This window comes from Dipodomys spectabilis, unplaced genomic scaffold (genome assembly GCF_019054845.1).
Source record: "Dipodomys spectabilis isolate Male_0828 unplaced genomic scaffold, ASM1905484v1 ptg000059l, whole genome shotgun sequence".
NCBI classification, from domain to species: Eukaryota; Metazoa; Chordata; class Mammalia; order Rodentia; family Heteromyidae; genus Dipodomys; species Dipodomys spectabilis.
The window spans coordinates 864,770-892,596 of record NW_024870736.1 but is presented as its reverse complement, the minus strand read 5'-3'; the positions used below and the strand labels follow the sequence as shown (position 1 = coordinate 892,596).

The 27,827-nt window shown below is 46.4% G+C and overlaps 1 protein-coding gene across 1 annotated transcript; it reads left to right on the top strand.

The window, feature by feature from the left end:
- Nucleotides 1-25,986, top strand: Pxdc1 (PX domain containing 1). Its single transcript, XM_042680363.1, has 5 exons — nt 1-645; nt 14,444-14,535; nt 15,362-15,479; nt 22,124-22,235; nt 24,869-25,986. Exons 1-5 carry the CDS (start codon nt 390-392, stop codon nt 24,984-24,986), a joined length of 696 nt encoding a protein of 231 aa, XP_042536297.1. The 5' UTR covers nt 1-389; the 3' UTR covers nt 24,987-25,986.
- The last annotated feature ends 1,841 nt before the right edge of the window (nt 25,987-27,827 follow it).

The following is a 27,827-nucleotide window of genomic DNA, read 5'->3' as shown; positions in this document are numbered from 1 at the left end:
GGAGGCGGACGCGGCCCGGCCTCGACGTCGCCGCCCGCGATGGGAAGTACCTTATAAAGCCGCCGGCCGGCTGGGCCCTACCACTAATCGCAGTGCCGCCCGGAGCGCCGGCCGCGCGCGCAGACTCCCGGCAGCGCGCGCCGAGGCCGGGACAGGACTGGACAGACCCCGTCCGGGACAGGCCCCGGTCCATCCCTGCCAGAGACGCACGCACGCGTACGATCCCAGCCCCGCACCGCGCGGGTCCTGAGCCGACGCCGACTCCGGACGGACCCTCGCGGCCGTCCGCCCCCCTCCTCCGGCGCCGGCGCGCCTCCTGCCGGCGGGCGGCCGGACGGAGACCCGGGGCCGCGGGCGCCCGGGCGGCGGGGGCATGCCCGGCCCGCGGCATGGCCTCGGCGGTGTTTGAGGGCACGTCGCTGGTGAACATGTTCGTGCGCGGCTGCTGGGTGAACGGCATCCGCAGGCTCATCGTCAGCCGGCGCGGCGACGAGGAGGAGTTCTTCGAGATCCGCACCGAGTGGTCGGACCGCAGCGTGCTCTACCTGCACCGCAGCTTCTCGGACCTGAACCGCCTGTGCAAGCGGCTCCGCGACGCCTTCCCCGAGGACCGGCCGGAGCTGGCGCGCGCGCCGCTGCGACAAGGTGCGGGGGCGCGGGGGGGGGGGCGGTGCCCTGTGGCTTCTAAGTGCCTTGGAGTAGACGGAAAAGAATTCACTTAGACTGAGTCTTGTCGCTCCGGCTCCGCACGGGTCCCGGGACACTTAGACCAGGCGTCCCCCAGGCGGTGGTGTTAACCGGACAGGAGGCTCCGATCCACTCACGGGTGGCGAAGGAGGACGCGCGCCCCCATCGTCGCCAAGGGACACTTGGGGGCCGTCCCGTACTCAGCCCAGTCCCGGGTCTGGAGCGCCGGCTGCACCCCACCCTCCGCCGGCCCCCCTCGGAGGACCAGTTTGCGGCCGGAGGGGGCTTGGGGAACGTTTGGCCAGAGTTCCCGAGGGTCGGAATTGGGGTTGCGTGGGTTATGGCGACTGTCCCTGAGCCCTCCGCCCGGGAGGGGCCCCGCGACGGCTGACCAGGCTGGGTGCCACGCAGCGGCGCTTCCGCCCCTCCCCCGAGGGGGCCGCCCCGCCCGCGGCTGCGGCGGACAACCCGGGCTCCCCACCCCTGACATGGGCCGCATTTGGGTTTGATTAGCTGCGGCCACCTCCTCCCTGCCCTGGTGACTGCTCCTGGTTGGCGGAGACATGTTTTCAGAAACTGTGGCGCCTTCCCCATTTCCACACTGCCCGGGAGGGGGCAGGGAGAAAAAGTAAGCGGGATTGGAGTTGAGACGGGGTGGGGGCGGGGGGAGGAGGACAGCGGGGGCTGGGAGGGCTCCCTCCTCTCTCCTACCCCAGGTGACTGAGGATCAGTACTAGGGTGGATGGCTGCCTGCTTCTCTGTTCTTGGTCAGCTTTCCCCCTGGCGGTAGGCCTCGCCCCTCGGATGAATTACGTGGATGGATAATTAGCTCGGTTCTCATGACACATCCTGTGGCCCAGGCATCTTTTGGGAAGGTTCCCGAGCCGGTGGGTGTGAGGGCCTGAGGGTCTGCCTCCCAGGGTCTCCGGTGGTAGCTGTTCTCCAAGTACTCATCAAGGATCGCTTCCAGCGCCAGTGCTCTCCGGATTTGCTGTTTGCTACTTTTTTCGCAGTGGAACGATTGAATGCCCAAATCAGGAAAGCATTAGTTAGGGAGGGACAGTGTATTCAGCAGTCTTTTCTTCGTGAAGCGAGTTATGAACTGACTGGACTTCTGAGCGGCACTCCGGCCAGGTGTCCCAGGTCAGCTGTGACCTCAAGCACACACTTGGAATCTGGCTCTTCCCCTCTGATACAAGTTTCTGTTACTTGTGTTTTTGTAAAGCTTAGGATATGTGGGAGAGGGCAAAGCCATTTGTTCATCCTGTCAGCATCAGCTGCTTCCAGGCAGGGCTCTGGTCCAGGTGTGGTCTCAGAGGGGAGGGGAGGACTTTGCCTTGCCACGTACACCAGACTCTCTCTTCTGCACTCATGCACATTGGGCTGGGGTCAGTTCTGGGATGGGGGGGGGGGGTCCATGGACACAAGTCTCCAAAGAGTAAAATGTATAGGAAGAAAATATTTAGTGGGTAACTAGTATAGAGAAAAAGAAGGGGTATAATGAGAGTTGCCTTCAAGTCCCTAGAGGAGAACACAAATGAGATGGAGTAGACATGCTGATGGGCTGTCCAGGGTGGATAGGGTGAGGACCCAGGGCTTATAAGACTTTCTGACAGCCTGTTATGCACCTGTTAGAACCATTGTGTTGGGTGCTGGTGAGTCCTGTCTGGTGGAGGCCTCTTGAAAGTCTGATCTAGCTTTCCATGGAGGGGATCAAGAGGGACTGGGGAGACCAGAGGGAGACCCCAAGCTCTGTCTCCATGCTGGATCTTGGGTTTCTGCTTACAGGTGGGTCTACTCTTCATAGAACCAGCCAAGCTTTGTTGCATAATGCCCGTGAAGTCATTCTTTCACTGATCCTCCCCCCCCCCCCCCCCGCCCCCCCCCCCCCACACTTTATTTTTGGGCTGGTACTGGGGCTTGAACTATCAATTGACTTTTTCACTTAAAGCTGGTGCTCTACCATTTGAGTCATAACTCTACTATTAGCTTTTTGCTAGTTAATTGGAGGTAAGAGTCTCAGATTGTCTACCTGGGCTGGCTTCAGACTGAGATACTCAGATCTCAACAGTCTAAGTAGCTAGGATTATAGATATGAGCTATCATTGCCTGGAAACTCTGATTCTTCTAATTTAGAAAAATTATTGGCTACAGAATATATCTCATGGTAATACAAAAGCAGGTGCTACTTTATTTCCATGCAGATATATTATTTGCATAAAAAGATCATCTGAATTTGCAAAATATAAACACAAAAAGCAACCAGATGTTGTGTTGTCTTGACAGCACCAGTTTCTCTCAATTCAGATTTCCCATGTGTACTTACTGAAATTTCTTTTTTTTTTCCTTTTTTTAATTTAATTTTTTTTTTGTGAACACACTGTACAGAGGGGTTACAATTACATGGGCAGGATAATGCATACATTTCTTATCAAGCATTGCAGCCTCCTCCTTTGTTTACCCTTCACATCCCTTCCCAGCCTCCCCCCCCACCCCCCTTACTGAAATTTCTGAGCTGACTTAAATTTGTGCTCTCTGGTTTCATTAAAAAGTGTCATGAGGAAATCAGTGTCTGACTAGGTCCAAAGTTTCTGCTAATGTCAGATTGGTACTCTTGTTAGGTTCTGGTTGTGCATCATGCCTGCTAGCCTAGGCCCAACTTTACATTTCTGAATCATCATGCCACAAAAGCCATGCTGAACCCTTTTGTCTTGGTCCTTCAAGTACTGCCATGGGAGAGATGCTTACTATTGGCATAGAACTAGTCTTTTCTGTCTCTGCACACACACTGTAGTGTTATGCTTGGTGACTGTCCATGGGCTTCATATATGTCCTGGTGACATATAGCAAGAGTATTTAAATTGAAGTCTACAGGCATTGTGCTTTCCAGCTTATCTTCCTACCCATTCTGCTTGGCAGGGCAAAGCTGGGGGCAAAACTGGCCACAGGACTTGTATTGCATCTGTCCTGTATCTTTTTTTCTTGGAAACTTGGTCTCTCCTCAGACCTTAACCTGGCATCAGGCCTGGTAGCTTTCTGCCTGGATCTATCTCATAGGCTCACCTCTTTCTTTCTTGTCCTTAACTCTAGGGTATGGAGCTGATTGTTTCCTGGGAAAATTATCCCTAGCTTGCTAAAGTATTTCCCCTCTTGCTTTTTTGTACTCTTAATGCAGTCCCTTGTACTCAATACCTAATGAAGCTCAGGGTTTCCTGCCCAGACAATGGCTGAGGTCTCTTATTTACACCTCTTCCAGCTAGGAAAGCTTTGAGCTTTAAGGCTCAAACAGGATGCAGAATTTGTCTATTGACCCAATCTTTTTTCCCCCCAGTATCACCTGTTTGAGATCTGTGACGTCTGAGCTGGCCTGGTCACCCTGCTGCCACAGATCTTATTTCTTTTTTTTTTTTTTTTTTTTTTTTTTTAATTTAATTTTATTTTATTTGAGAACATACTGTACAGAGGGGTTACAATTACATGGGCAGGATAATGCATACATTTCTTACCAAGCATTGCAGCCGCCTCCTTTGTTTACCCTTCACCTCCCTTCCCAGCCTCCCCCCTCCCTCCCACCCAATCATACCCCCCCTCCCCCCCCCCCCCCCCCGACATTGTAAAGCTGGTTTTGACATGACATTTTGTACTTCTCATTGTTGCAACAGGTCCACCTGAATCCTTAAACGACTTGTTTGTCCCCATCTCCTCCACATGTTATACTGACATCAAATATAGTGAAAGCGGGGGTTACACTGTGGGGGAGGGACATACAAAGCAACAAAGAGATAATATTATAAATGCGTTAGAAACACATGCATGAAAGAAACAAAAACATTAAAATACATATTTGAGGTTTCGTTTTCCTAACATCACATTATTTGACTTTTTCCGCTTGACTAATACCTATACTAGATATTGCAAATAAGGGAAACCATGGGACCTATGTTTCTTTGGGCCTGGCTTACTTCACTTAATATAATTTTTTCCAAGCCTTTCCATTTCCTAACAAATGGGGAAATGTCATTCTTTCTGATGGAGGCATAGAATTCCATTGTGTATATATACCACACACAGATCTTATTTCTAAGTTGTCAGGTGATCTTTGATTCTTGGCAACTGTACAGTCAGTATCTTGGTTTTGCTTTCACTCGGCCTGTCACATATCTGCTCCATGCCTGTCATGTGCCCAAGGCATGTTGGCAGATGCTGGGGACAATGAAGTGAACAGACTGAAAAAGACTATATTTATTCTGGTTAGAAGAGATAAAAAATAAAAAGATAAACCATGATAAAAATATATTAGTGATAAACATTCAGAAGAAAAATATGTAAGTAAACCAAGAAAAGAGACTGTGATACTAGGTATAGGGGAAGAGTTTAGCTTTTAAACAGGACAGTCAGAGATGATCTCACTGACAAATGACTTGAGTGGATACTTGAGGGAAAGAAGGGAGCAAGAAGTTGATACCTGTGGAACAGCCTCTAACCAGTGCAAAGGCCTTGAGGCTGATGTGTTGCACTGGGTTTGTGTAGTGAAGAGGCCACTGTGGCTGGAGTGGAGAGGATAGGCCAGGCAGGTGCACCCTGGGCTCCTATTCCAAGGCAGCTTTTGTCACAAAAAGCTCTGAGCAAGGATTGATCACATCCAAGTTGAACTTCTCTCCAGTACTGAGAAAGATCAAAACAGAAAAAGGGGGGGGTAGAGTAACAGATGAGAGGTACTGGGACATTGGTTGGTGTGGAAGGGAGAGGACTGGAAAACACTGATGGACTAGAGGGCAGGTGTGGGGGAGAGGTTCAGGATGATCCCAAGATACGGGATTGCCACACCTGAAAATAGGACAGCTTCAGGAGGAGTTGTGTGGGAATAAGGTGGCTCTGGAGCTTGACTTAGAGTGTTTTTCTCCAAGTAAGGTCTGTGATGTGAACCGCCTAAGATGTGAGCCTGCATGTGGTGCTCACACACCTGGCTGCTCACCTTTATCACTGTGACTGTCATCCAGCTGTGCCAGTAGTTGTCTCTTGAACTGGAGATGCCTGTGATGGAGAAGCAAGTGGGTATAAGGAGGGGTAATGTGCCCACCACGTTCCCAGCTGTAGGCAAACTAGGGATCTGATCCCAAGGCCTGTCACCATCCATACTACCTTCACATGAAATCTCAAGGCAGCCTGCTCCTCATCTTCCTTCTGCTCTGGTTCAGCTCTGATTTCCTGATCCCTATTCTCTCTCCACAAATGTTCTTTTGGATGTATTTGGTTTCTGATTCCCTGATTTCATGCAAACAGATGTTAGTATTATATTATCCTAGACCCCTCACCCCCTAGTGACATCCAAGTTCCTGCAGACTTGCAGAAAGAGCCAGATAGAAACTTACATAGATGCTTTAGCAGCTTGCTTCTAGGTCAAGGTGATTCCCATCAAATTTCAAAGGAGGAAAAACTTTTTTTCTTCCTCTCTTGGATAACCTTGGGCTGTCCCCTACAGATATGGATAAACTTTTCTCTTAGCAACAGGTTTGGGCTGATATTTTGCTACCATCTGGTTTGGCAAACACTGTCCCAGAGGCAAAAGAGGTTTCTGCATTATGACCAGCTAACATAAGAGCAAGTGTTTGTGATGTATACTTGTGATCTCAACTACAAGAGACTCTGTCTGAAAAATAACTAAAGCTGGGGGGCATGGGTCAAGTAGTAGGATACCTGTCTAGCAGGTGCAAGGTCCTGAGTTCAAATCCCAATACCACCACTAAGTCACACCCCCCCCCCCCCAACCCAGTGTCAAAGTGCACTAAGACTGATCCAATACTAAGGACATGGTCAGTTGGCATCTCTGGAGCTCAGTAGCGAGCTAATGATGCAATGGAAAATGCACCCGGTACAGTCTCCTTGAAGGCATCAGTTACAATGTCCTCTCGATAGATAACAAAATTAAGGGGTATAGGCCCTAGGCAGCTGCTGGCTGAGACAAAAGGCAGAAGGGCAGATCACTGTCAGTTGTTGGTACTTGTTTTCTTCTTTCATCTTTCTTTCCTTTCCTCCTTCCCTCCTTCCCTCCTTCCCTCCTTCCCTCCCTCCCTCCCTCCCTCCCTCCCTCCCTCCCTCCTTTCCTTCCTTCCTTCCTTCCTTCCTATTTACTTTTGCTATTCAGAATGAGACCCTGGGCCTTACATATGTGTAAGAAGTATGCTCTACCTCTAAGTGGTTCACTGGGTCCTTTAAGCACACAAAGTGGCCACATTGGCACTTACCCCCAAGTAAAGCACTTGTGTTCAAGCAGGGTGGGTTAATGGGCACATTTGTTAAATGGAAAAGAAATAATTTCAATATAGTTTGTTACTTGACCCCATTTGGAAGCTGCCTTGACAGAAAGTCCCCCAGGGCTTCCTATTGTGTGTGAGTAAAGCCTGGGCCCTCTGAGAGCATGTGTTTTGGGCACACTCTCTTTATTTCCAGAATCCAAGGATCAGGAGTGTGACCCAGAGTCCCTCCGCAGGGGAATCCTGGGGTGATGATTGTCAGAAGGAGAGGTCCTCCAGGGGAATCCTGGGGTGATGATTGTCAGAAGGAGAGGTCCTCCTTTCTAAGATTTCTGTGTTTGTTCCTACTTGCTCTTGTGGTTAGATTGTTGCTCATTTTCGAGGCCAGAAATAAACCAGTTGTTTGTAATTGCACAAAACAGCTAATCCTGAAACTGTCCAAAACACATTTTATGTTCTCAAGTTTTTAAATAAGTTTTTTTATTGTGAAAATACTGTACAGAAGGGTTAAAGTTACATGAGCAAGGTAATGAGTATATTTCTTACCAAGCATTGTTTTCCTCCTCCTTTGTTTTTCCCCTACCATCCCTTCCCTCCTACCTCCACAACTACACTTCCCCCCACCCTGTGTTCTCAATTTTTAAGGCCTGTTCCAGGCAGATATTTACCCCCTAATTCTATGTGCAATTTGCCTACCAAAATTTATATAAAATGGCATATGTATATGTACATGTGTGTTTCAAATTCTCAATTATTTGAGCAAACCTAGGTAAAATTCATATCACAAATTGGCTGCAGTGAATTTTTAAAGGTTTGGAGTTTTCTAGTGATTATGTTTTATCAAAAGTTAGAAAAATTTCTGGAATCTTCTGTGCCAACTTCCTTAGATGTAGATGGTGGACATCCCTTCATATGGCAATTGTCAGTGAACCGAATTCTGCAGCTTCAACAGGGTTCTCCTGTCCCCTGCTGGCTCTTCTCAGAACAGCAGATTGATAATCAAGAGGAAGTTGATTTCCTTTTCATGTCCAACTTCAATATTTATTTATATCCCTTCATTAAAATGATGTTAGACCATCTCATAGAATTTTCTTGTCATTAGCAGTATTTGGACTATAAAACACCACAGCTAAGCACATTTTCAAAAATAAGGTTTAAATTTGTTGCTTACACTAAGCAGGTGAAATTAGGGAACACTGACTGTGCAAGCCATTAAGAGCTGAATGAGTCCCGAGGAAAAGCGCATATTGCCCTGATTGGCTCTCTCCTTGGGCTAAAGCCTCACAGAGGCAGGTCTGGGCTGTCCTGGGGTTGTGTTGACCAGTGGGGCCATTTTCTTGTCATTGCTAGAGGCTGTAGAGAAATGGCAGGGCTGGGAAGGTGGGCTGAAGCCTGGACCATGGGGCTCCGCCATCCCACCCAAGATCCTGTGCTATGTCTAAAGTCGTGATGGACCATTCATGCCTATCTCTACTTTATCCTGGAAAATGAGTGACAAAAGATGAAATACAGGTTGTGCAGTTAACTTCTAACATCAAACAAACAGCAAGTTTTTAGTACTGTGGTCCTTATTGTTGTGTTATTCATTGTTTGTCTGTAATTTAGATTGAGGTGTCCTGTATTTTTTTGTGAAATCTGGCCACCCTAAAACATGGGTCTAAAGCAGAATATAGAAGTGTTGGCCTTGGAGGTTATAAACCCAACCAGGAAAAACAAAGGTATAACCAGGAAGCCCAGCAAGAATTATAATATCCTGCAATACTTTGAGTTTAGTAAACAATACTTTATGTACAATGGAGAAATTGTAAATATGCCACACACTTGGAATATACAAGAGGATAATCTTCCTGGGAATTTGTACTTTCAGAGCATGAAAGTGAAACTAATACATCAGTAATTTGATGGATTTAAAAACTAGCATCCTAGTTGTCGTAAAAGTTGGAAGGTAGAATAATTTTGCTAGTGTTTAAATAAAGAAGCTCTCTTGGGATGAGTTATAGAATTGTCTTCTCTTTAAGAACAACTTTCCAAAGCTGGATGCCAGTGTCTCAGGCCTGTAATCCTAGCTACTCAGGAGGCTGAGATAGGAGGATCATGGTTCAAACACAATCTAGGCAGAGAAATTCAAGAGAGCATTAATGAGATGTACAAGTCATTATCTAAAAACGAACTTTATAACTTTGGTGGGGGGGAGGATTGGGTAAGGGGGTGGGGGAGTAATGGGAAGGGGAAACAAAGGAGGAGACAACAATGCTTGATAAGAAATGTACTCGTTATCTTGCTCTTGCCCTTGTAATCGTAACCCCTCTCTCTGTACGTTATTTTCTCACACACACACACACACACACACACACACACACACACACACACACACACACACACACACACAAACTGGAAATGAAACTGTGGCTCAACTGATAAAGCACCAGCCCCAAGCAAAAAAAGCCAATCAAGAACACTAGACCCTGGAGTTGGAGTTGGTTGTCTTTTCCACTGCAGACTTTCTCCAAAGCTGTTCTCCCCAGAGAACAGCACTTACACACACACACACACACACACACACACACACACACACACAACCTTTGCTAAAGGGCAGGGGGTTTTGTTGTGGGAACATTATCCAATGTATTTACACAAACTGAGCTATGATGTTGCAGATAGACTCTTTTGGAGCCTTCTGTCATAGCAACATTGTTGACCAAGATGTCCTTATATAGCCCATGACTATATATATGATATGATACAATATGATACTATACTATAATGTATGTGTATAAATTGCATAAATATTTAAAATTCTGTACAAGATTTTACAAGTAAAATTCAGGATACCTATTTCAATTTACATTTCAGATAAACAATAACAGGATGGTAAGGGCCAAAAATTCAGGGCATGGGGCAGGGCCATCCATAGACTCTTGCTCTCTGGTTTCTCCTGTTTTTCTTTTATTATACCAATATGTAGGGTGGTGTAGAGGGTGGTACAGTCTCTTCCTCTCTTGACAGTGCAGGTGAGGGCTGGGTGTATGTGGGTGTGGACACAGCTGCAGGCTTTCCAGTGGGCCAGTCAAATGGTTGCCTCTTTGGGGACTGAGGGTGGATTGGGCAGGATCAGACATCTCCATGTATAAGCAGGGACATCTGTGTACCAGGTAGGCTTGGTGAAGGGTCTGCTGACCACCTGTTTTAAGAAGTAGAGGACCCAGTTCAGTGTCTGGCCTTAACTACATCATGAAGAGTCCTCATGCTCTGTAGTCAGATTTTTTTTTTAAGACATCTTCCGCCAGGTGCCCATGGCTCACGCCTGTAATCCTAGCTACTCAGGAGGATGAGATCTGAGGATCACAATTCAAAGCTAGCCTGGGCAGGAAAGTATGTTGGACTCCAATAAACCACTAGAAAACTGGAAGTGGCACTGTGGCTCAAGCAGTAGAGTGCTTGTCTTGAACTGAAGAGCGCAGGGACAATGCCCAGGCCCAGAGTTCAAGCCCCATGACAAAAAAAAAAAAGAAAAAAAGAAAAAGAAATCTGCCTATGTGCCTGGCCTCTTAATTTCAGTCAGGTGGTTTAAGAAATCAGTTTTATCTCTTTTCACTGTTTGAAAACCAAAACCAAAACAAGATGTCTGGAGGACTTTCAGTGATTGATTATAGCTCTGGGTTCTAGGCTTGTGCGGTTCGACTGTAGCTCACAACGGTGGTAACACTTGGAGTCACACAAAGTCACACTTGGATTACTTAATTTCCATCTCTAGAAATCTGGTGGATAGAAACTCTACTGGGAAGCCATACATTTGTACTGCTTGTGGAGAGATAGAAAAGCATCCCAAGTCTCCCACATATAGCCTTGAGCTATAATATTATAACAATAAAATACTGCTTAGCTTAATAGCCATTGAGGGCTTCCAGTGACTGAGTAAGTACAGATGCCCATTTCTTGAAAAGTCATGAATGCTGCCCACTTCGGTTTTCTCCCAGGCAAAGACCTGACTTTTTCCTTTCCAAACACTGCATTTACATAATTAGTCTTAATATGGGCTCATTTTACATTGGCTTTGTGGTCTGGCAATGCAGAGCGCTTCCCTGTGTCACTCTTTCTGCAGTTACCATGTGGGTGGAGCATGAGGGCTCCAGGCTGAGCTCTGGCCCTAGATAGATGTTGGTGGATTGGACCCAGAATGCCCCTCTCCAGGACATCTGAAGCAAGACTTCACCTGCCCTAACCACCATTCTCATTTTGGATTCATGGCATTGGCTCAGCAGAAATATAAATCGTTCATTGGGTTGAGGAAACTTGATATGAGGTCTGGAGCAGGACTTTTAGAACAGGCTTATTACAGTGGTCTTCCCTTACCTTTGCTTTTGCTTCTTGTTCCTTCAGTCACCCAAGGCCAATAATGGTCTGAAACTGTTTGAAGGAAAATTCTAGAAATATAAACAATTCACATGTTTTAAGTGGCATGCCATTTGAAGTAGCATGGTGGAGTTTTGATCTATCTTAGTCGTTGTCTCCTATGCAGTGAATCCTTTATCAGGTGTTTTCATTCTGTATAGCCTACCTGCCTGTTAGTCACTTAGTAGTTGGCAGTAAGATCCACTGACATGCTATCATGGTACTTATGCCCGAGCATCCTTGTTTTATTTAGTAATGTTCCCAAAGCATAGGGATGCTCGTGATTCAGATATGTCCAAAAGAAGCCATAATTGCTTTGTTTAAGGGAAAAAGTAAAAGGTATCAACAAGGAAATAAAAGTATTTGTCAAGGTCTTGAGGATCTGCAGTAAGGACTCTCCCATCTGCAAGTTGTAAAGAACTCCACACTAAGTTTCTGTTCCCCCCAACTTGCAGAAGTTGTAGCCACAGCATGTGACACACACTGAGCCTACGTGGAAAAACACCTGGAGTGGGATCAGCCCTGGCCCTGGTTTCAGGCACCCACTGGCTGGCTTAGTGTATATCCTGCTCAATTAATGAAGCTCCTGATCTTTCCACATCTCACTATGGAAGGTGACCTCAGGGTTGATGTCCTCATCCTGCTGTGTACTTTAATCAGTAACACATGTCCTACTCTGCCTTTTGGACTTGGACCATTTCTTTCTTTCTAAAAATTATTTAATTAAAAATGATGATTAGAATACATTACTACTGTACTGGGGACATTCACTGTGATCTTTCCATACATGCTTACAATGTATATACCTTGTCGATCTTACCCCTCCCCAATCTGTGCATGTGTGTGCGTGTGCATGGTGCATTGTAGGCATGTGTGCACATGCGTGTGTGGGTGTGTATGCAAGCACGCATGCACACACGTGTGCTAGTATTAGAGCTTGAACTCTGGGCCTTACACTCTTTAAAAAATTGTTTTTGTAAAGGTAATGTACAGAGGAATTACAGCTACATAAATCAATAATGAGGGCTGGGAAGGTGAGGCCCTGGATTCGATTCCTCAGCACCACATATGCAACAAGAAAAAAGCCGGAAGTGGTGCTGTGGCTCAAGTGGTAGAGCGCTAGCCTTGAGCTGAAGAGCTGAGGAACAGCGTCCAGGCCCAGAGTTCGGGCCCCACGACCTGACCCAAAAAATAAATAGATAATGAATAGTGAGTGTCACCTTTTCCTTTTCTCCCAGTTTTTTCCTCCTGACTCCCTTCTCCCCTAATTGCATAGTTCATTTTCAACATAGTGTCTAGTATCACTGCTGCTTTTGTTCACCCCTTGTCTCACCATTTTTGTGTTCCCTTTTACCCTCCACCAAACAGATAAAATAACATATAAGACAGAAGGTACAGAAATAAAAAACAGTTACAAAGGTGGGGGAGAAGCAAATCAACAAGAAAAACCTATTGTTTCCATTTCTTGGAGCTCATTGATAAATATCATTTAAATGAGTATATGCAAATAGCTATTGAGCCTTTGTGATCCTCTCCTTTGGTCTCACTGTCTAGAGTCATGTATTATTTATCATGCCAAACTATTTGTTTTTGTCTCTTACCATCCAGTGTCTTGTAGATTTATGTATGTTATATAAGTAACATTTTCCTGATCTATTCATCCATAGAGAGGCATCTGGTTTGATTCCATATCTAGACTGTGGTAAACAATGCTGCAGCGAACCTGGTTGTGCTGGTAGCTTTAGTATGACCTTGTTTGTGGTCTATTTGATAAATGCCTAGGAATGGAATGGCTGGGTCATAGGGAAGCTCTATGTTTAGTCTTTTGAGGAACCTCCATACTGCTTTTCAGAGTGGCTGAACAAGTTTACATTCCTACCAATATTGTAGTAGCAATCCCTTATGGCCACTTCCCCACCAGCATCTATTATTGTTAGTTTTCTTGATAATGGCCATTCTAACTGGGGTGAGGTGGACTCTCAATGTTGTTTTGATTCGCATTTATTTTATGGCTAGAGATGTTGAACATTTTTTCATGTGTCTATTGGTCATTCTTACTTCTTCTGAGAAGTCTCTCTTTAAGTCTTTACTCAATTTATTAATTGGGTAGTTGTTTCTTTGAGAGTTTGAGGGGTTTTAATTTTTTGAGCTCTAAGTATATTTTAGATATGAAGGGCCTCACACTCTTGTTTCACTTTTTGCTCAAGGCTGGCATCCTACCACTTAAGCCATACTTCCACTTCTGGCTTTTTGCTGGTTAATTGGAGATAAGAGTGTCATGGATTTGTTTGCCAGGCTGACTTTGAACCAGATCTGAGATCCTTAGATCTCAGTCTGCTGAGTAGCTAGGATTACAGGCATTAGCCACTGGTGCCTAGCTATCATTCTCCTTTAACTCCCTCCTCACTTCTCAAAACAATTCATCTGGTTTTGTTGTTCTATTTCCATATATGCATATAAAGTACTTAAAGATATTCACCTTCATTCACCCTTTGCATATTTCCTCCTCCTCCCACTGATACCTGATCCCCCGACAGAGCCTTTTTTACTCTCCTGTCATTTTGTCATTTTATTGTATATTAATTATACTAAGGGGTTTCACCATGGTAATCCAATACATGCATATACTATATTTTAACCTGAATGATCTTTTCTATTGCTGTATCTAATTGGCTTTTATAAATCAATAATTTACATTCTGCTTTAGAGATATCCCATTAAATGGAAACATGGTACCCCTGTAGTAATCAAGGGTTGTCAAACGTAAGAGTCAAGGAAGTCTGATTTTTCTTTTTCGGGCATTGGAGCTGGAACTCACAGGCCTCACAAATATTTGGCCATGCAAGCACTCTACCACTGAACTCTATCTGCAGCTCCCAAGGGGTCTTATCTTTACCATCAGAACTTCTACCGGGGCCAGACTTGAATCCTACAGGTGCCCAGAGCCAGAGAACCTGCAGCTGCCAAGTGATGTGATGACCAGCCTCGGCCCCATTTCTTAGCCTCACATCCTAGCCAGGGATTGGGAGTCCTGGAACTACAGTCGGCACTCCCCACGTCCCTGAGTCAGCGATTACACTCTGACCAGGACATTTCTGTCTGTCTTGTAGGGCTGGTAGCCATAAAGGATGCTCATGACATAGAGACGAGGCTCAATGAGGTGGAGAAGCTGCTTAAGACAATCATCAGCATGCCCTGCAAGGTAAGAACAATGGGTCCAGGTTGGAGGAGGAGCGGGAGGGGATCCACCTGCCATCTTCCAAATCAAAAAGGTGTCCACCCTCCCCATAACTGGCCTGCTTGCTGTACCTCACTTAGGATACCTGGCTCCTCAAGTGACTTGTAGGATCTATGCTTCTCTCCCTCCCCCCCTCTTTCTTCCCCCCCCTCTCTCTCTCTCCCTCTCTCGTCTCTTTCTCTCTCCCCCCCATCTCTCTTGTCTGTCTGTCTCTGTCTGTCTCTGTCTCTCTATCTGTCCTTTTTCTCCCCTCTGTCATGATGTGGACATGAGAAGCCATTAGATCTTTTACATTTCTTACTCCTCTGTCAGGCAAACAGGGATCTCAGTTTACTATCAGAAAGGGAGATGGCCAGGTATGAGGCTCGTGCCTGTAATCCTAGCTACTCAGGAGGCTAAGATATAAGGATCAGCGCTCAAAGACATCCTAGGCAGGAAAGATTATGAGACTCTTTAATTAACCACTCAAAAGCCAGAAAACGGTAGGGTATCAGCCTTGAGCAGAAAAATATAAGGGACATCACTCAGGCCGAGTTCAAGTTTCAGTACTGGCACAAAATATACAAAGAAAGGATATGTGTGTGAACCACAAACATGACCATTATTTTCATGGAGGCATCCTGTCCCCCTGGCTTTGCATTTTAGCTACCTGGAGAGGCTGGTTTGATTGTTCCCTTAGTACTTACTTGGGCAGCCATGGAGCCTCAGAACAGCTTGCCTGGTGTAGGAACAGTATGGCCAACTGGCGGGAGCTTTTCATTGTGTTTCTCATTACTGTGTTTCTTCCCAGTATTCTAGGTCAGAAGTTGTGCTCACCTTCTTTGAAAGATCTCCTCTGGATCAGGTGTTAAAAAATGATAATGTACATAAAATTCAACCCAGCTTCCAAAGTCCTGTCAAAATATCAGGTAAGAGCTAGAGTGTAGGATGGGGTTGGGGTGAGGATGTACTATGTTGGCTATTTTCTGATTTGGCCTCTGGATGGGCACAGCCAGGGATCCAGAAAGACAATTGATCAGCTTTTTGAAAACAGTGTGTGAGATATTGTTGCTTGAATTTTACTCAGCAGAGTATTTGCTACCTGTGAACCTGTAATCTACACCTTTCCTACTTTCAAAGATTTTCTTTTTTGCATAAATTGGAACTCACTTAAGAAATAGTGACATTAGCAAGTCACTCTGTGTGTGCATGTGTGTGCGTGCATGCTCTCAAGCGTATGTGTACACATGCACACACCGCTACTGGAGCTTGAACTCAAGACATCACATTCTCATTTGGCTTTTGCACTCAAGGCTTGTGCTTCAGCAGTTGAGCCACATCTCCATTTCTGACTTTCTGGTGATTAATTGGAGGTAAGAGTCTCAGGGGCCTCCTTTGAGTCTCAGAGGAATGAGGCCGTGGCTTTGGGATGACCTGGAAGCCCCTGACTTGAGGGGACAACCAGATGTATGGAGCTGTCTACAGAAATACCTCCCAAATGTTCCCCTCCTACATCTCCCCCTCCTGTTTTCAACTGGGACATGGATGGATCAGTGACCATGTCTGTCCTGAAAGACTGAAAGGAACAAGATGAAATTTAAAGTGGTAAATGTAGAGCCCCACATTGCAAGGGTCTTGGGGAGGTTTAAGTGTGTTCTTTGGGACTTTTTGCAAGAACTCAGGGCAGGTTTTGGGCCCCACTGTACAGAAACCTCCTCCCAGCCTCCATGCATGATTTGGTTGCAGGGTCCGGGTCTACAAGGCCATGGTCTTATCCTTCATGTGCAGGGTTGAGGAGAGGAGAGGGAAGAAATGGGGAGTAGGGTTTGGGAGGAAGCGGATGGCACCCCTTGGGTTGTAGTAGGCCCCTGTGGGAAGGGGGTTGGGCAGGGACTGGTATGGCCATCAGGCAATTTAAGATCAACACAAAATTCTTTCTAACAAGCAGGCTGCAGCCAGCAGTTTCTGTGCCAAGGCTTGGGGCCAACAGAGTTACTGTTCTTCCTAGAGTGAAGTAGCCTGGCCACTGTTTTGCTTCCTCTTGAGCTGTCCCATCTTGGCTTCTCAGCCCTCCTTGCAGTGTGAGCAAGGGCTTCCCCATGGGAGCCAGATTACAGGAGTGTGTAGCTGGCCAGCAATGTCCCCGCTGCCCTGGGCAAGATGTGGCTGGGAGAAAAGAGAGACAGCCTCTCCATGCTTTCTAAGCATTCATTCCAGAAAGCACCCACATTCCTGAGACAATGATCTCATTTGGCCTCATGGCCCCATAGTTGTGTTTTTGCCTCAGCTTGGGGGCCGGAGAGGGTTGGCCTTCCAAAAACTGGTTCACATGGCCTTTCCCTTTCTCTAGAACACACTGAATGTGGATACCAGGCTTCAGCCAGCTCCTGAGACTTACTTCTCTCCTATCTTCCCCTGGGATAAAGCTCAGTGCTCCCCTTTGTCACCAGGGTGTATCAAGGTCTAACTCATGGTCCAGTTTCTTACATTCCAGATCCTGTACTTTCTCTGCTGGACACTGCTAGAGTCTGGCTTATGCTATAGCTTTATAAGATCATCTTCTACTGTTCATTGCTGAGGCCCATGCCCACCCTCCTCCCCCACTAATACCTTCTATGGCTAATGTGGCATTTGGGGGAGATGGTGCCTTGGGTAGGGCTCTAAGCCTCTGTGTAGGATCATGGTTGAGGAAGCATCAGGCTCTGAATACAACTTTGTCTTTGTGGAATATTGAGACTGCTTAGTGGCCAGTTCTCCACTAGATGGCATTAGGTACTAGCCATGCTGAGAACTGTGTGACCTGCCCATCTGGGACTGCAGCAAAGAGAACCACTCAATCTTAAGCATGCTTTGCCTCATGCTGAGGGATATGCTTCTCAAATCTAAGAAAGCACAGTGTTCTGCAATGTGGCCATATGAAGCATAACGGGAGCATGGAGCTTGCCCTTCCTCTGTCTAATTGAGCTGATGGATTGCAGCCACAAGATCTAGTCAGTCAAGGGTTGAGGCCTGGAAATTAAAAAAAAATAGTATCAGTTTTCATTAATCTGGCATGTGTGCCATCTCAGCATTAATTTCTACTACACAGGGATGGTCCACTTAGCCAATTAATCAAAAAGAGTTGCTTTAGGTTCTGTTCTTTCAGAGGATTTGCAAAGGAGGAATTGCATGCTAGGAATACTTGTATGGCTGAGACTCACAGCCTGCAGAAAGAAAGGAATAGAAGAAGTCATGGTGTGGTGGCATAGGGGGCGTAGCTGCAGCTACAAAACAGAAAAATCACCACTGGGACCACATGCGTAGTAGTGGTTATTTAGAAAAGATCCACTGGGTGAGACAGGTACTCAGATGGGTTTTGAAAACCCAAGGAGAAAACAGGTTTACACAATCTCAAGGCCACCAGCTCCCTATTATCCATTAACTACAAAGGTAAAAAGAGTAATCTTACTTTGGGAACATCTGGCAGCCTCACTCAGCTACTTAGGCTGGCATCACCTGTAATAGGACCTATGGACTATGCACATGCATGGGCACACACAAGCTCTGGTATTACTCAGCAGACACATCCTCGTTCTGTGGGATCTCTAGGAAAGTTGTACACCTGATCACTTGGGAGCCCAGCTTGACCAGGTGCTGCATAAGGCAGTCCTCTGTGCCAAACAAGGGCACCATCACCATGACCGGAAGGCAGGGAAAGTGAGGGACCACGAGGGCCACAGCAGGTCAAGGCTGGGCAACTCAGGGCAGCCCGGGGGGGGGGGGGTGCCAGGCTTGGATCTGGAACAGAAAAAGGGAGCATTGGTGGAAACCCGTAACACTGCAGTGGCAAGGGCTTTACTTTTTAAAAAGTATGATGCCCAAGTTAATGTCCTGGACTTAGCCAGTGGGCTACAGTTGCTCTGAAGTATCAGTACTAGGAAAAGCTGCTGAGGGGTATGTGAGAACTCCAAAGTCAGCTCAGAATAAAAAGTTTAAAAAAATAGCCAAGGTTTGTTAGCTCACACCTGTAATCCTAGCTACTCAGGAAGTTGAGATCTGAGGATGGCTAGCTACTCAGGAAGTTGAGATCTGAGGATGGCGGTTTGAAGCCTGCCCAGGCAGGAAATTCTGTGAGACTCTTATCTCCAATAAACTCAGAAAAGGCCAAAAATGGTGCTGTGGCTCAAGTAGTAGAGCACTAGTCTTGAAGCAAAGATCGGGGACAGTGCCAAGGCCCCAAGTTCAAGCCCCAGGACTGGCACAAAAAAATGCTAAAACAGTAGCTCGAGGGATTAGGATATGATACAGTGGTAGAGCAATTTACATAGCATAGTGAGACCTGGATTCCACTAGCTCTGCAAAGAAGAAGAAAAGACCTTGAAAACTGAACTGTTTTGGGGGTCAAGTAGCTATGTTATTGAAGTGGCTGGTGGTTTTGTTGTGGATACTAAATTGACATTCAGGAAATTCACTTTTTGAATATGTATGAAGATAGATTTTAGCTGCTGCCATTTTTCTTCAATCATAGCTTTCCTGTGTGTGCATGCACCAATACCAGAGATTGAACTCAGAGTTTTGAGCTTTTGTTCATCTTTCCTCATGGTTGGTGTTATTACCAACTGAGCTGTGCATCTAGTATAGCATTTTGTAAGATGATGTTTTATGGACTTTTCCACTCAGGTTTCAGCCTCCTGAGTAGCAAGGATTATAGACACGCTTCTTCAGTTTGCATTTTTTGGGGAGTGGGTACTGAGGCTTAACTCAGGACCTCACTCACTTGCATTCCATACAAGACTCGCACTCTTGAGCAACACCTCCACTTCCAGCTTCTTGATGGTTAATGGAGATGAGTCTCATGGGCTTTTCATCTAGGCTAGTGTGAGTAGCTAGGATTACAGGCATCAGCCACTGGCTCCTAGCCCATCAGGGTTTTTGTTTGTTTTTTTTTCCCCTACATATCATAATCTATTGGAAGACATGCCCTATAGAGATGGCCATAATTACTATTTGTTTGAGCCCTTAGTGTTTTCTTTATAGATATCATCTCATTTAACCTGTGGCTAGGTCCTGGAGGCTGGATACCATCATTCACATTTACAGAAGAAGGAACCAAACAAGAAGTAATCTGCTCCCCAGGCATAGGTAGTAACCAAACGGGGTTTGAACCAGCTCTCCCCAAGCTCAAAGCTGTCACCTTCGTGTACTGTGTGGCCCCTTTTACCCACCTAGCCTTTGTTACTACAGAGTTCTGCATTGCTGATGCTTGCATAGAGTGGACTGCCACAAGGACCCCCATTCAAGTCAGAGACCTCAAAACTCAGTGAGACCCTCTGCTCGAACATGCAGAGACCCCAGTCCATGCCACTTCCTATAAAAATTGACCTAACTGGTGACTTGTGGTCAAGCACTAGCTGACCTTTGTCTATACTGAGGAGAAAGGGCACTACTCTGGATTGTTCGGAGAGTAAGGCCTGAACTTATACCTGCTAGAGCTAAATGCTATTTCCTCTTGGTAAATTTTATATGACCTATCATTTGTTCAACTTTTCCTTGGACATTTCTTTTTCCTGCACGAGGGCTTAAACATGGGGCTTTGTATATCCTTCTCCAAGCCAGAGTTTGGAATATATATTCCAAAGGTGCCAGTAGCTCACACCTGTAATCCTAGCCATACAGAAGGCTGTGACCTGAGAACTAAGCCCAGGGAAAATAGCCCAGAAGACTCTTAACTCCAATTAACCAGAAAAAGTCTGGAAGTGGAGCTGTGATTCACATGGTACACACACACACACACACACACACACACACACACACACACACACACACACACACACACACACACACACACACACACACACTACTCAAAGGATTGTTACAAACTTAGAGCTCATAGAGAATGAAAGAGGATATGGAGCTTCTTGGGAACCATCTTTCATGAAACACTATTCTAGCAAGTTCTATCAGGCCTGCATTAAGGCTTTGAGGCACCAAAGTACCAGCACCCCTTAGTGGCTTTCACAGCCTGGCTGCTCTTGCAAGCAGTGAAGCAACATTGATGTGCATAAGGCTTTTTGTTCCAGACAGTTGAGAGAGGATTTTTGCCAGTCTGTTTTGGAGAGCTGAGTAAAGATTCCATGTTCTAGAACTCCAAAGTTCACATGGAAGAAAGATCAGGCATGCAAGATAACTTCATAATTTTTTGGTTCTGAAATGATTCTCAGCAGTGACATGTGTTTGAACTTCTAGGCTTCCCCTGTCAAATTCCTTTGACAAGGGGGTGGGAGAAAAAGGCGAGGGCTGTCAAGTAGCTGTGTGGAGGCTGCTTAGAGATTTTATGAGCTTCCTCAGACAGGCAGATTTGGGGCAGGATTGATATTTAAAAAATGGAGCATGGCTCCATGCAGCCATACCATTTACAATGAGAGCACGGGGATCTGCATCTATCTTGTTAAGACTTACTGTAGTACTTTCCAGCCCGGTGTCCGTGGCTCATGCCTGCAGTCCTAGCTACTCATGAGGCTGAGATCTGAGGATTGTCATCAGCCCAGTTCAGGCAGGAAAGTTGGTGAGATTCTTATCTCTAGTTAATCAACAAAAAGACAGAAGTGGAGCTGTGGCTCTCAAGTGGTAGGTAGAGCATCAATTTTTTTGAGGGGGGGTGGGGGGGTCTGGTCGTAGGGCCTGGGCGCTGTCCCTCACCTCTTCAGCTCAAGGCTAGCACTCTACCACTTGAGCCACAGCGCCACTTCTGGCTTTTTTTTTTCCTGCTTATGTGGTGCTGAGGAATCGAACCCAGGGCCTCATGCATGCAAGGCAGGTGCTCTACCACTGAGCCACCTTCCCAGCCCTAGAGCATCAATCTTGAGTGAAAAAGGTAAAAGACCATGCTCAAGCCCTCAGTTCAGGTGACAGTACTGGCATTAAAAAAAAACAACTGCTTAGATTACTGGAAAAGTTATGTGCTTAATCAGGATGATAACGTGAAAATGAGTTTTGTGGGTTTGGGGGGCAAGTAGTGCATCTTTAGTGGAAGTTGGGTCATGTTACGGGAACATGAGTCAAGCTCCTGCAGCCCCTTCATGTATCCTGAGCATTTGCGAGTTCTCCTCAGTCACTGTCTCTTATACACATCAAGGTTCTACTATATCTGTGCTTATTGTGGGAGAAAAGTCATTGTCTATGTAAAATTAAGTGAAATTTCTCCTTTGATGTGAACTGTACCTTGGTCTCATTTGACACCCAGGACAACCTGGGTTTGTGGAGGTTGCCATCTCTGTCTTCGCCACAGGCTAAACCTTAGAAAGGGGATCTGCATGGTGATGCTTGCTGCTGTGCCATAGATCTACAAACACAGACTCACTCAGTCCCCTCTCTGTCTAGATCCTGCTTTAAACCAGTGGCGACGGGTATTGGGGTGCTCAGCACTTCTCTCCTCAGGGAGAGGCTCCTCTGCCCCTAGCTGAACCCTTCTCTGGTGTGCAATGAAGGAAAGCAAGATGGACAATAGGCATTGAGGGAAGAGGAGTAGGAAAATCTGGTGTAAACCCTAAACTTCTCAACCTCAAATTCTGACCCTTCTTGCTTTGGTTTTCAGAAATCATGAGGTCCAATGGATTTTGTTTGGCAAACACAGAAACGATAGTTATTGACCACAGCATACCTAATGGGCAAGACCAGCACCTGGGTGACGATTCCACAGGGCATTTGTAAGTACACTGATCTCGAAATGGTTTGATAGAAGGGGACACCAGGCTGATGATCCAGGCTGAGGCTTGCTGCCGCATAAAAAGAAGTATGGATGGAAGGCCAGAGGTAACTGACAGCACAGTGCCAATATCTGGGTTTTTATTTTTAAAAGTAGCCTTTACTAGAGGCCAATGATTCACTGACCTGTGGAGATACTTAGGCTTACTGTGAGGGTCAAAGCTCCAGGGACCAGTTTGTGCTTCCCTGAGGTATGTGACACCATCTTCAGGCCCAGGGCTAGAAGACTACATCCCTCTACATTTAAAGGGGTCAGTCCCCTGGGACAGGGAAGTGTGCTAAACTGGCTTCATGGGTAATCAGTGGCTTGGGATAGAGTCTGATCATCAACCCTGTTCTGTAAGGGAGATAAACATGCTACTACTGAAGGCTGCACAGCCAATGACAACACTGTCACTTTTATCCTTCCACCTCTGACAGTTTAATTTCTAACTGTAACACAGTCTAGAAAGCCTGGCACCTGGATGCTAGTGGGCACACCTACCTTCATGTTCTGCTTCTGCCTGTCAGCTTCCTGGTGAATTACTGGAGCATCGTGTCCCCTAGGCAGATGAGGGGAAGTCATCCATCCCTTTTGCTTATGTTTAGTGTCAAGGCCAAGTCCAGTCTTACTGGTTGTGTGAGTGCAGGAAGTTCGCTGACCTCCCCTGGCTTCTCCTGTCTCCAAGGGGGCTGTCTGCTCTGTCACGGATGGACCTGAGCTGAGGAGATAGACTGAGATAAGGAGCAAATCCTGTCTGGCTCAGAAGCCTCTGAGGAGGCAGTGTGTGCTGCAGAGTGCCCTGGGGATAGGCTTGTGCCGGGAAGACTCAGGACTAGACCCAATCACTCAGTGGTCCTCAGATGAAGATCAAAAGTAGGTTGAGGCTGGGTCATGTGCTGAGATGCTTGGGGCAGCTATCGATAGGATTCAGTGGACATTAGGTGGCCTGAGTCTCCAGGATTGTTCATGCTGTGTTTCCCTTCCACACCTGGGAAACTGGTCCCACCAGCAGTGCCCCTTTTCAGTTTGTATGTATGGCTCTTTCTCAGGAGGATGTGGAGGGTGGGTTTTCTCTCAGTAGGCCTTGTCCCAGGAAGGTCGTACAAGGATCTCTTGCAATCAGTGTGGCATTGGGTTTGGGGTGGCCATATCAGAAGCCTAGGTCCATGCTGTCTGGACAGCTTGTAGACTCCCTTATTACTCCAGGCTTCAGAGATGGAATTCGTTTCTACAATTCTCCACTGATCAGTGGTGTCTTGAAGTGCTGGGAACTAAACCATGGATATAGCTTGTTTGGTGGGCTCGGAAGTTTCCCTGCCTTACCAACTCTTCCTCCTACCTTATTGACACTGATTCTAGGTTAGGAAGGTGACAGCCACACAAGGAGTGGCATCTTCTACCTTCTTGGGAAGAATATCCTTCTCGGTCAAGCAGTGTGCTGCCACAGCCCGAGCCATCTAAAGAAGGAATGAATGGCTTTCTCACAGTGCTGGAAGTCAGCAAATTCATAACATGGTGCTGGCTTTCTGTCAGGACTTGCATGCTACATCCTAGCATGGTGCCAGGAAAAAGGGGCCAGAAAAGAGGGAGAGGGATAGACAAAAGGAAGAGGTAGAAGTGGAGGAGGAGGAGGAAGAGGGGGGCATCTACAATCTGGCCAAAGAGAGAGAAAGGGAAACAGAGGGAGATAGAAAGGCTTAGTTAAGAAAGGAGAGAAAGACAAATGGAGAGGGAGAGAGGGGAATAAGAGAGGGAGGCGGAAAGAGAGAGAAGAGGGAGAGAGGGAGGGAGGGCACTCCTTTAATAACAAACCCAGTCCCAGTGGCTTTGATCTATTCTCAGGCCAAGCCTTCCTGGCCAAACCATCTCTAAGAGCTCCACCTCTCAGCATTGCTGCACTGAAGATTTACCAGGAACATCATGGGGAATCACATTCCAACCTTAGCAGTTCCTTCATGTACTTCTTTCTCAGTTACACATTTTAAAAATGTCTAGTATCATTTTCCAGTTCAGGAGGCCGAATCTACATTGGGCTGGTGGGATTACCATTTACTTTTGGGTTACCTGTGCTTCCCTCAGCTCCCCCCCCCCCCCCCCCCCCCCCCGCAATGTGAGCTTCTCACATTCCAGTAGTCCTTGCCTTTTACAGACTGGATCTCCACCCACCCAACACAGGCTTCTTGACCTGAAGGACCCTTCCTCCAGGGTCTCCCTGAGCTTCCTGTCCCTCCTTGAACCCTGAGCCCAGCCCCTCCTGCCTTGTCCCCTGCCGGTCCCCAAGCTAACACAGTGCTTGGCACTAAGCAAAAAAAGCAAAGTGATCACCCCATAAATGAAGGGATGCCTCGCTCACTATAGTTAAGCAACCATATATAAGCAACCAGTCACTCTGCCGGTCTGTACATTTCGCCCAGTTCATTTGCATTTATGGTTCTTCTTGCTCGCGCCCATCTGCAGCAAGACTGTCCAGGGCCTCCATCAGCCTCCCACAGAGCCTTGATTTCTCAGCATCCAACCAAGACCACCTCTGCCCTTTCTTTCTCCTCAGCCTGGGTCTAGTGAGCTGGCCTTCATTTCTGTCTTCTCTTTCAGGTTTGAAAATGGCAGCGAGTTCACCTCAGAGATGGAAGATGGTGATGACCCTGAGGCTTATGTCACCAACTTGTCCTATTACCATCTGGTCCCCTTTGAGACGGACATTTTGGACTGATCCTCTCCATGGGGCCTTCCCGGCCTCAGCCTATGACTGCATGTCCTAATGCTGTCCACTGGGTGGCCCCAATGGTGAAAGGTCTTGGCCCACCCAGGGGTTTTGTCACCACCCCCAGTGAGGCCCCGTGTCCTGCAATTGGCCCTGCAGAAGCTCCTAGTGGCTACAGGCTGATGGCAGGTTCAACAGTGGAAGTCCATACAGCCAAGGGGTCATCTCTGCACTTGTACCACCATCCTGCCTCTCCCCTGGGACCCCCTGTCCCACTTAGTGTGCCACAGAGCACATGCTCCAAGGGCTGTCACTGCCTTTTCTTGCTGTCACCGCCTCCTTAGGGAGCACATTGTTCTTTGTCAAGGGGCCTGGCCACCCTGACTCCCCACCATTCCCTCATATGTCAGCGGCACAAAGCATTTAGGAGGAAGTTTTGACGAGTCATCAGGTTCTGAGCAACACAGACCTGGATGTTCAGGGGTGCAGGGCGTCCCTGGGAACCAGAATGAGTGGTTTCTGTTGTCGAGTTTTTTTTGGTCATCTTCTCCCTGGAAACTAGATTTTAGAATAGTGTAAAGGACTGTTCTTCACAGAAGATCATGCACAAGTAGAAGTTCTGGCTTTAGAGAGAGGAGATTACTGACAATCAAGTGGACCATAAACTTGACCCAAGAGGGTGAAGAGTGTCTTCTCAAGAGGAAAGGAATCCTGCCCTGCCTGCTAGCCCTTGCCAGCCTTTTTGTGCTGGGTATATGGCTGTCACTACAGTCAAGGGTCTAAAGTTCAACGACACAGTTGCCCTGATAAAGAGGAAGGGAAGGGGGAGGAACGTATAGCCCCAGCTGTGCCACAGGGGAAGGTCTGTCCTCATCTCCTTGTCTACTAATGGCTGGTATTTGCTAATGTAAATAATAGTAAATTATTGAGAATTCTAATGCTTTTACACAGTCTGTTTTTAATCTATTTTAATTAAATAAAATTAATCTTCCTACTTCGATCTATTGAAGATGTTTGTATAGAAAGGGGTGGTTCATTTTGTTCCCTACCCAGGGAGGGAAATAAGATGCTGGCCCTGGAGTCTGGCCCTGAGCTCTGTCCTTCTTGCCCTCAGGAGAGATATGTTCAAATTGAAAAAATGAACACATAGCAGGGAACAGTTGGCTCATACCTATAATCCTAGCTAATTAGGAGGCTGAGATCTGAAGATTATGATTCAAAGCCAACCTGGGCAGGAAAGTCCATGAGACTCTTATCTTCAGTGAACCACCCCCAAACCAGAAATGGAGCTGTGACTCACCATGGTAGAAAGTGGTAAAGCACTAGTTTGAGCACAAAATCTAAGGGACAATACCCAGCCCCTGAGTTCAAGCCCCATGACTGGCCAAAAAAAAAAAAAAAAGTCCTATAATCCTAGCTTCCTAGGAGGCTGAAATTAGAGGATCAAGATTCAAAGCAAGCACAGGGAGAAAGTCTGTGATATTCTTATCTCCAACTAACTACCAAAAAGCTGGAAGTGAAGCTGTGGCTCAAATGGTAGAACACTGGCCTTGAGTACAGAAGCTTAGGATGATGAACAGGCCATGAGTAAGTACATATGTACATTTGTATGTACATGTACACACACACACCACACACATGAACACACATAAGGTTTTTTGTTTTAACATAAAAGTTTTTCCCTTCTCCATTGGCCCTTTTGACAGCCACAGGAAGCTCCTTTTTGGTGTAATTTCTGGTTCTTTCGATGGGCTTTCAATACTGTATTAGGTGGCTGATTGAGGTTGACCAGTTTCCCTTTCCCCCTGAAAGAATTTAGTGCAGTTCTGTTCAGTGATAAAGCATCTTGCCCAATAGTTACATTTAGGGTCAATTAACATGTTGAGTGAGTTCTGATTTAACCTTCAGTGCATGGTGCCAAGGTTATTCTCATCATCCTTGCTCCCCAGAGATGCTCCCTTCCCAGTGTCTGACCACTATGATAGCAGCTTCTTTAGCTCCTGCCCTTGTTCTCCTTGAATTTCTCTGTCAAGACCCTGCTGTGGCACCCTAGCCTCCTCTTGCCTTCCCTGAAGAAGCTTCGGGGATTTTTATCAGTCCTTCCAAACATCAGCCCATTCTCTAGTTTCCATCTTTTTCTGGAAAATCTTAGTCTTCTGGGCCCATTCTTCATGTTGGAAAGCACTCTTAAGAACAGATGAATATTTAAGTGTGGCAAAATGGAGAGCTTATGCACTACGTGCAGGTACTACTGTTCAGCAGATTGTTCTACTTGGCAGTGTGGATTTGGAATAGCTAGATCTCACTTTTGAATAGGACCTAAATGTCTGACTTCCTGTGAATTCAATCATTTTAGTCACTTGATTTTCCTATTTGGAAAGAACTTTTTGTACTTCCCGTTTATAGACTGTGGAATCATCCCTTTTTTGACTGTTTTGCAAATAGATTCTGATTTCCTCCTAGGAGGCTTAAAGTAAAGGGGTAAAATGTGATCTGATCATGACCTGAACCTACCTTTTGATGGCTACCATCCAATAAGGGCCCTCATTGTGTTTAGCAAGATGAGGACATGCCACTGGGTGACTGAGCAGGCTGTAGCAAGCACGCGGTTCTCCTGGACAGCCCTTACCAGTAGAAATATGTTCAAAGTGTTGGTAGCTGTGTAGCCCTGAGCAACATGTTCTAACCTTCACCAATTTCTCCTCTTGGGCATACAACAAATTTTTGGCTTTCATTTAGGAGGGCATCTGTTACATCCCAAGCACTTACTATTAGCATATAATAGTTCCACAAGGGAGAGAGGTCATTGTGACATTTCCATACATGTATATAATCTAATGAATCCCACTC

What these genes read in the sequence shown, in the direction of transcription:
- Pxdc1 (XM_042680363.1), top strand. Translation starts at nt 390, where the DNA reads ATGGCCTCGGCGGTGTTTGAGGGCACGTCGCTGGTGAACATGTTCGTG. An exon ending in AAGTCCTGTCAAAATATCAG is followed by an intron (nt 15,480 to 22,123) that starts GTAAGAGCTAGA and finishes TTTGGTTTTCAG; the next exon opens with AAATCATGAGGTCCAATGGA. An exon ending in GACGATTCCACAGGGCATTT is followed by an intron (nt 22,236 to 24,868) that starts GTAAGTACACTG and finishes CTTCTCTTTCAG; the next exon opens with GTTTGAAAATGGCAGCGAGT.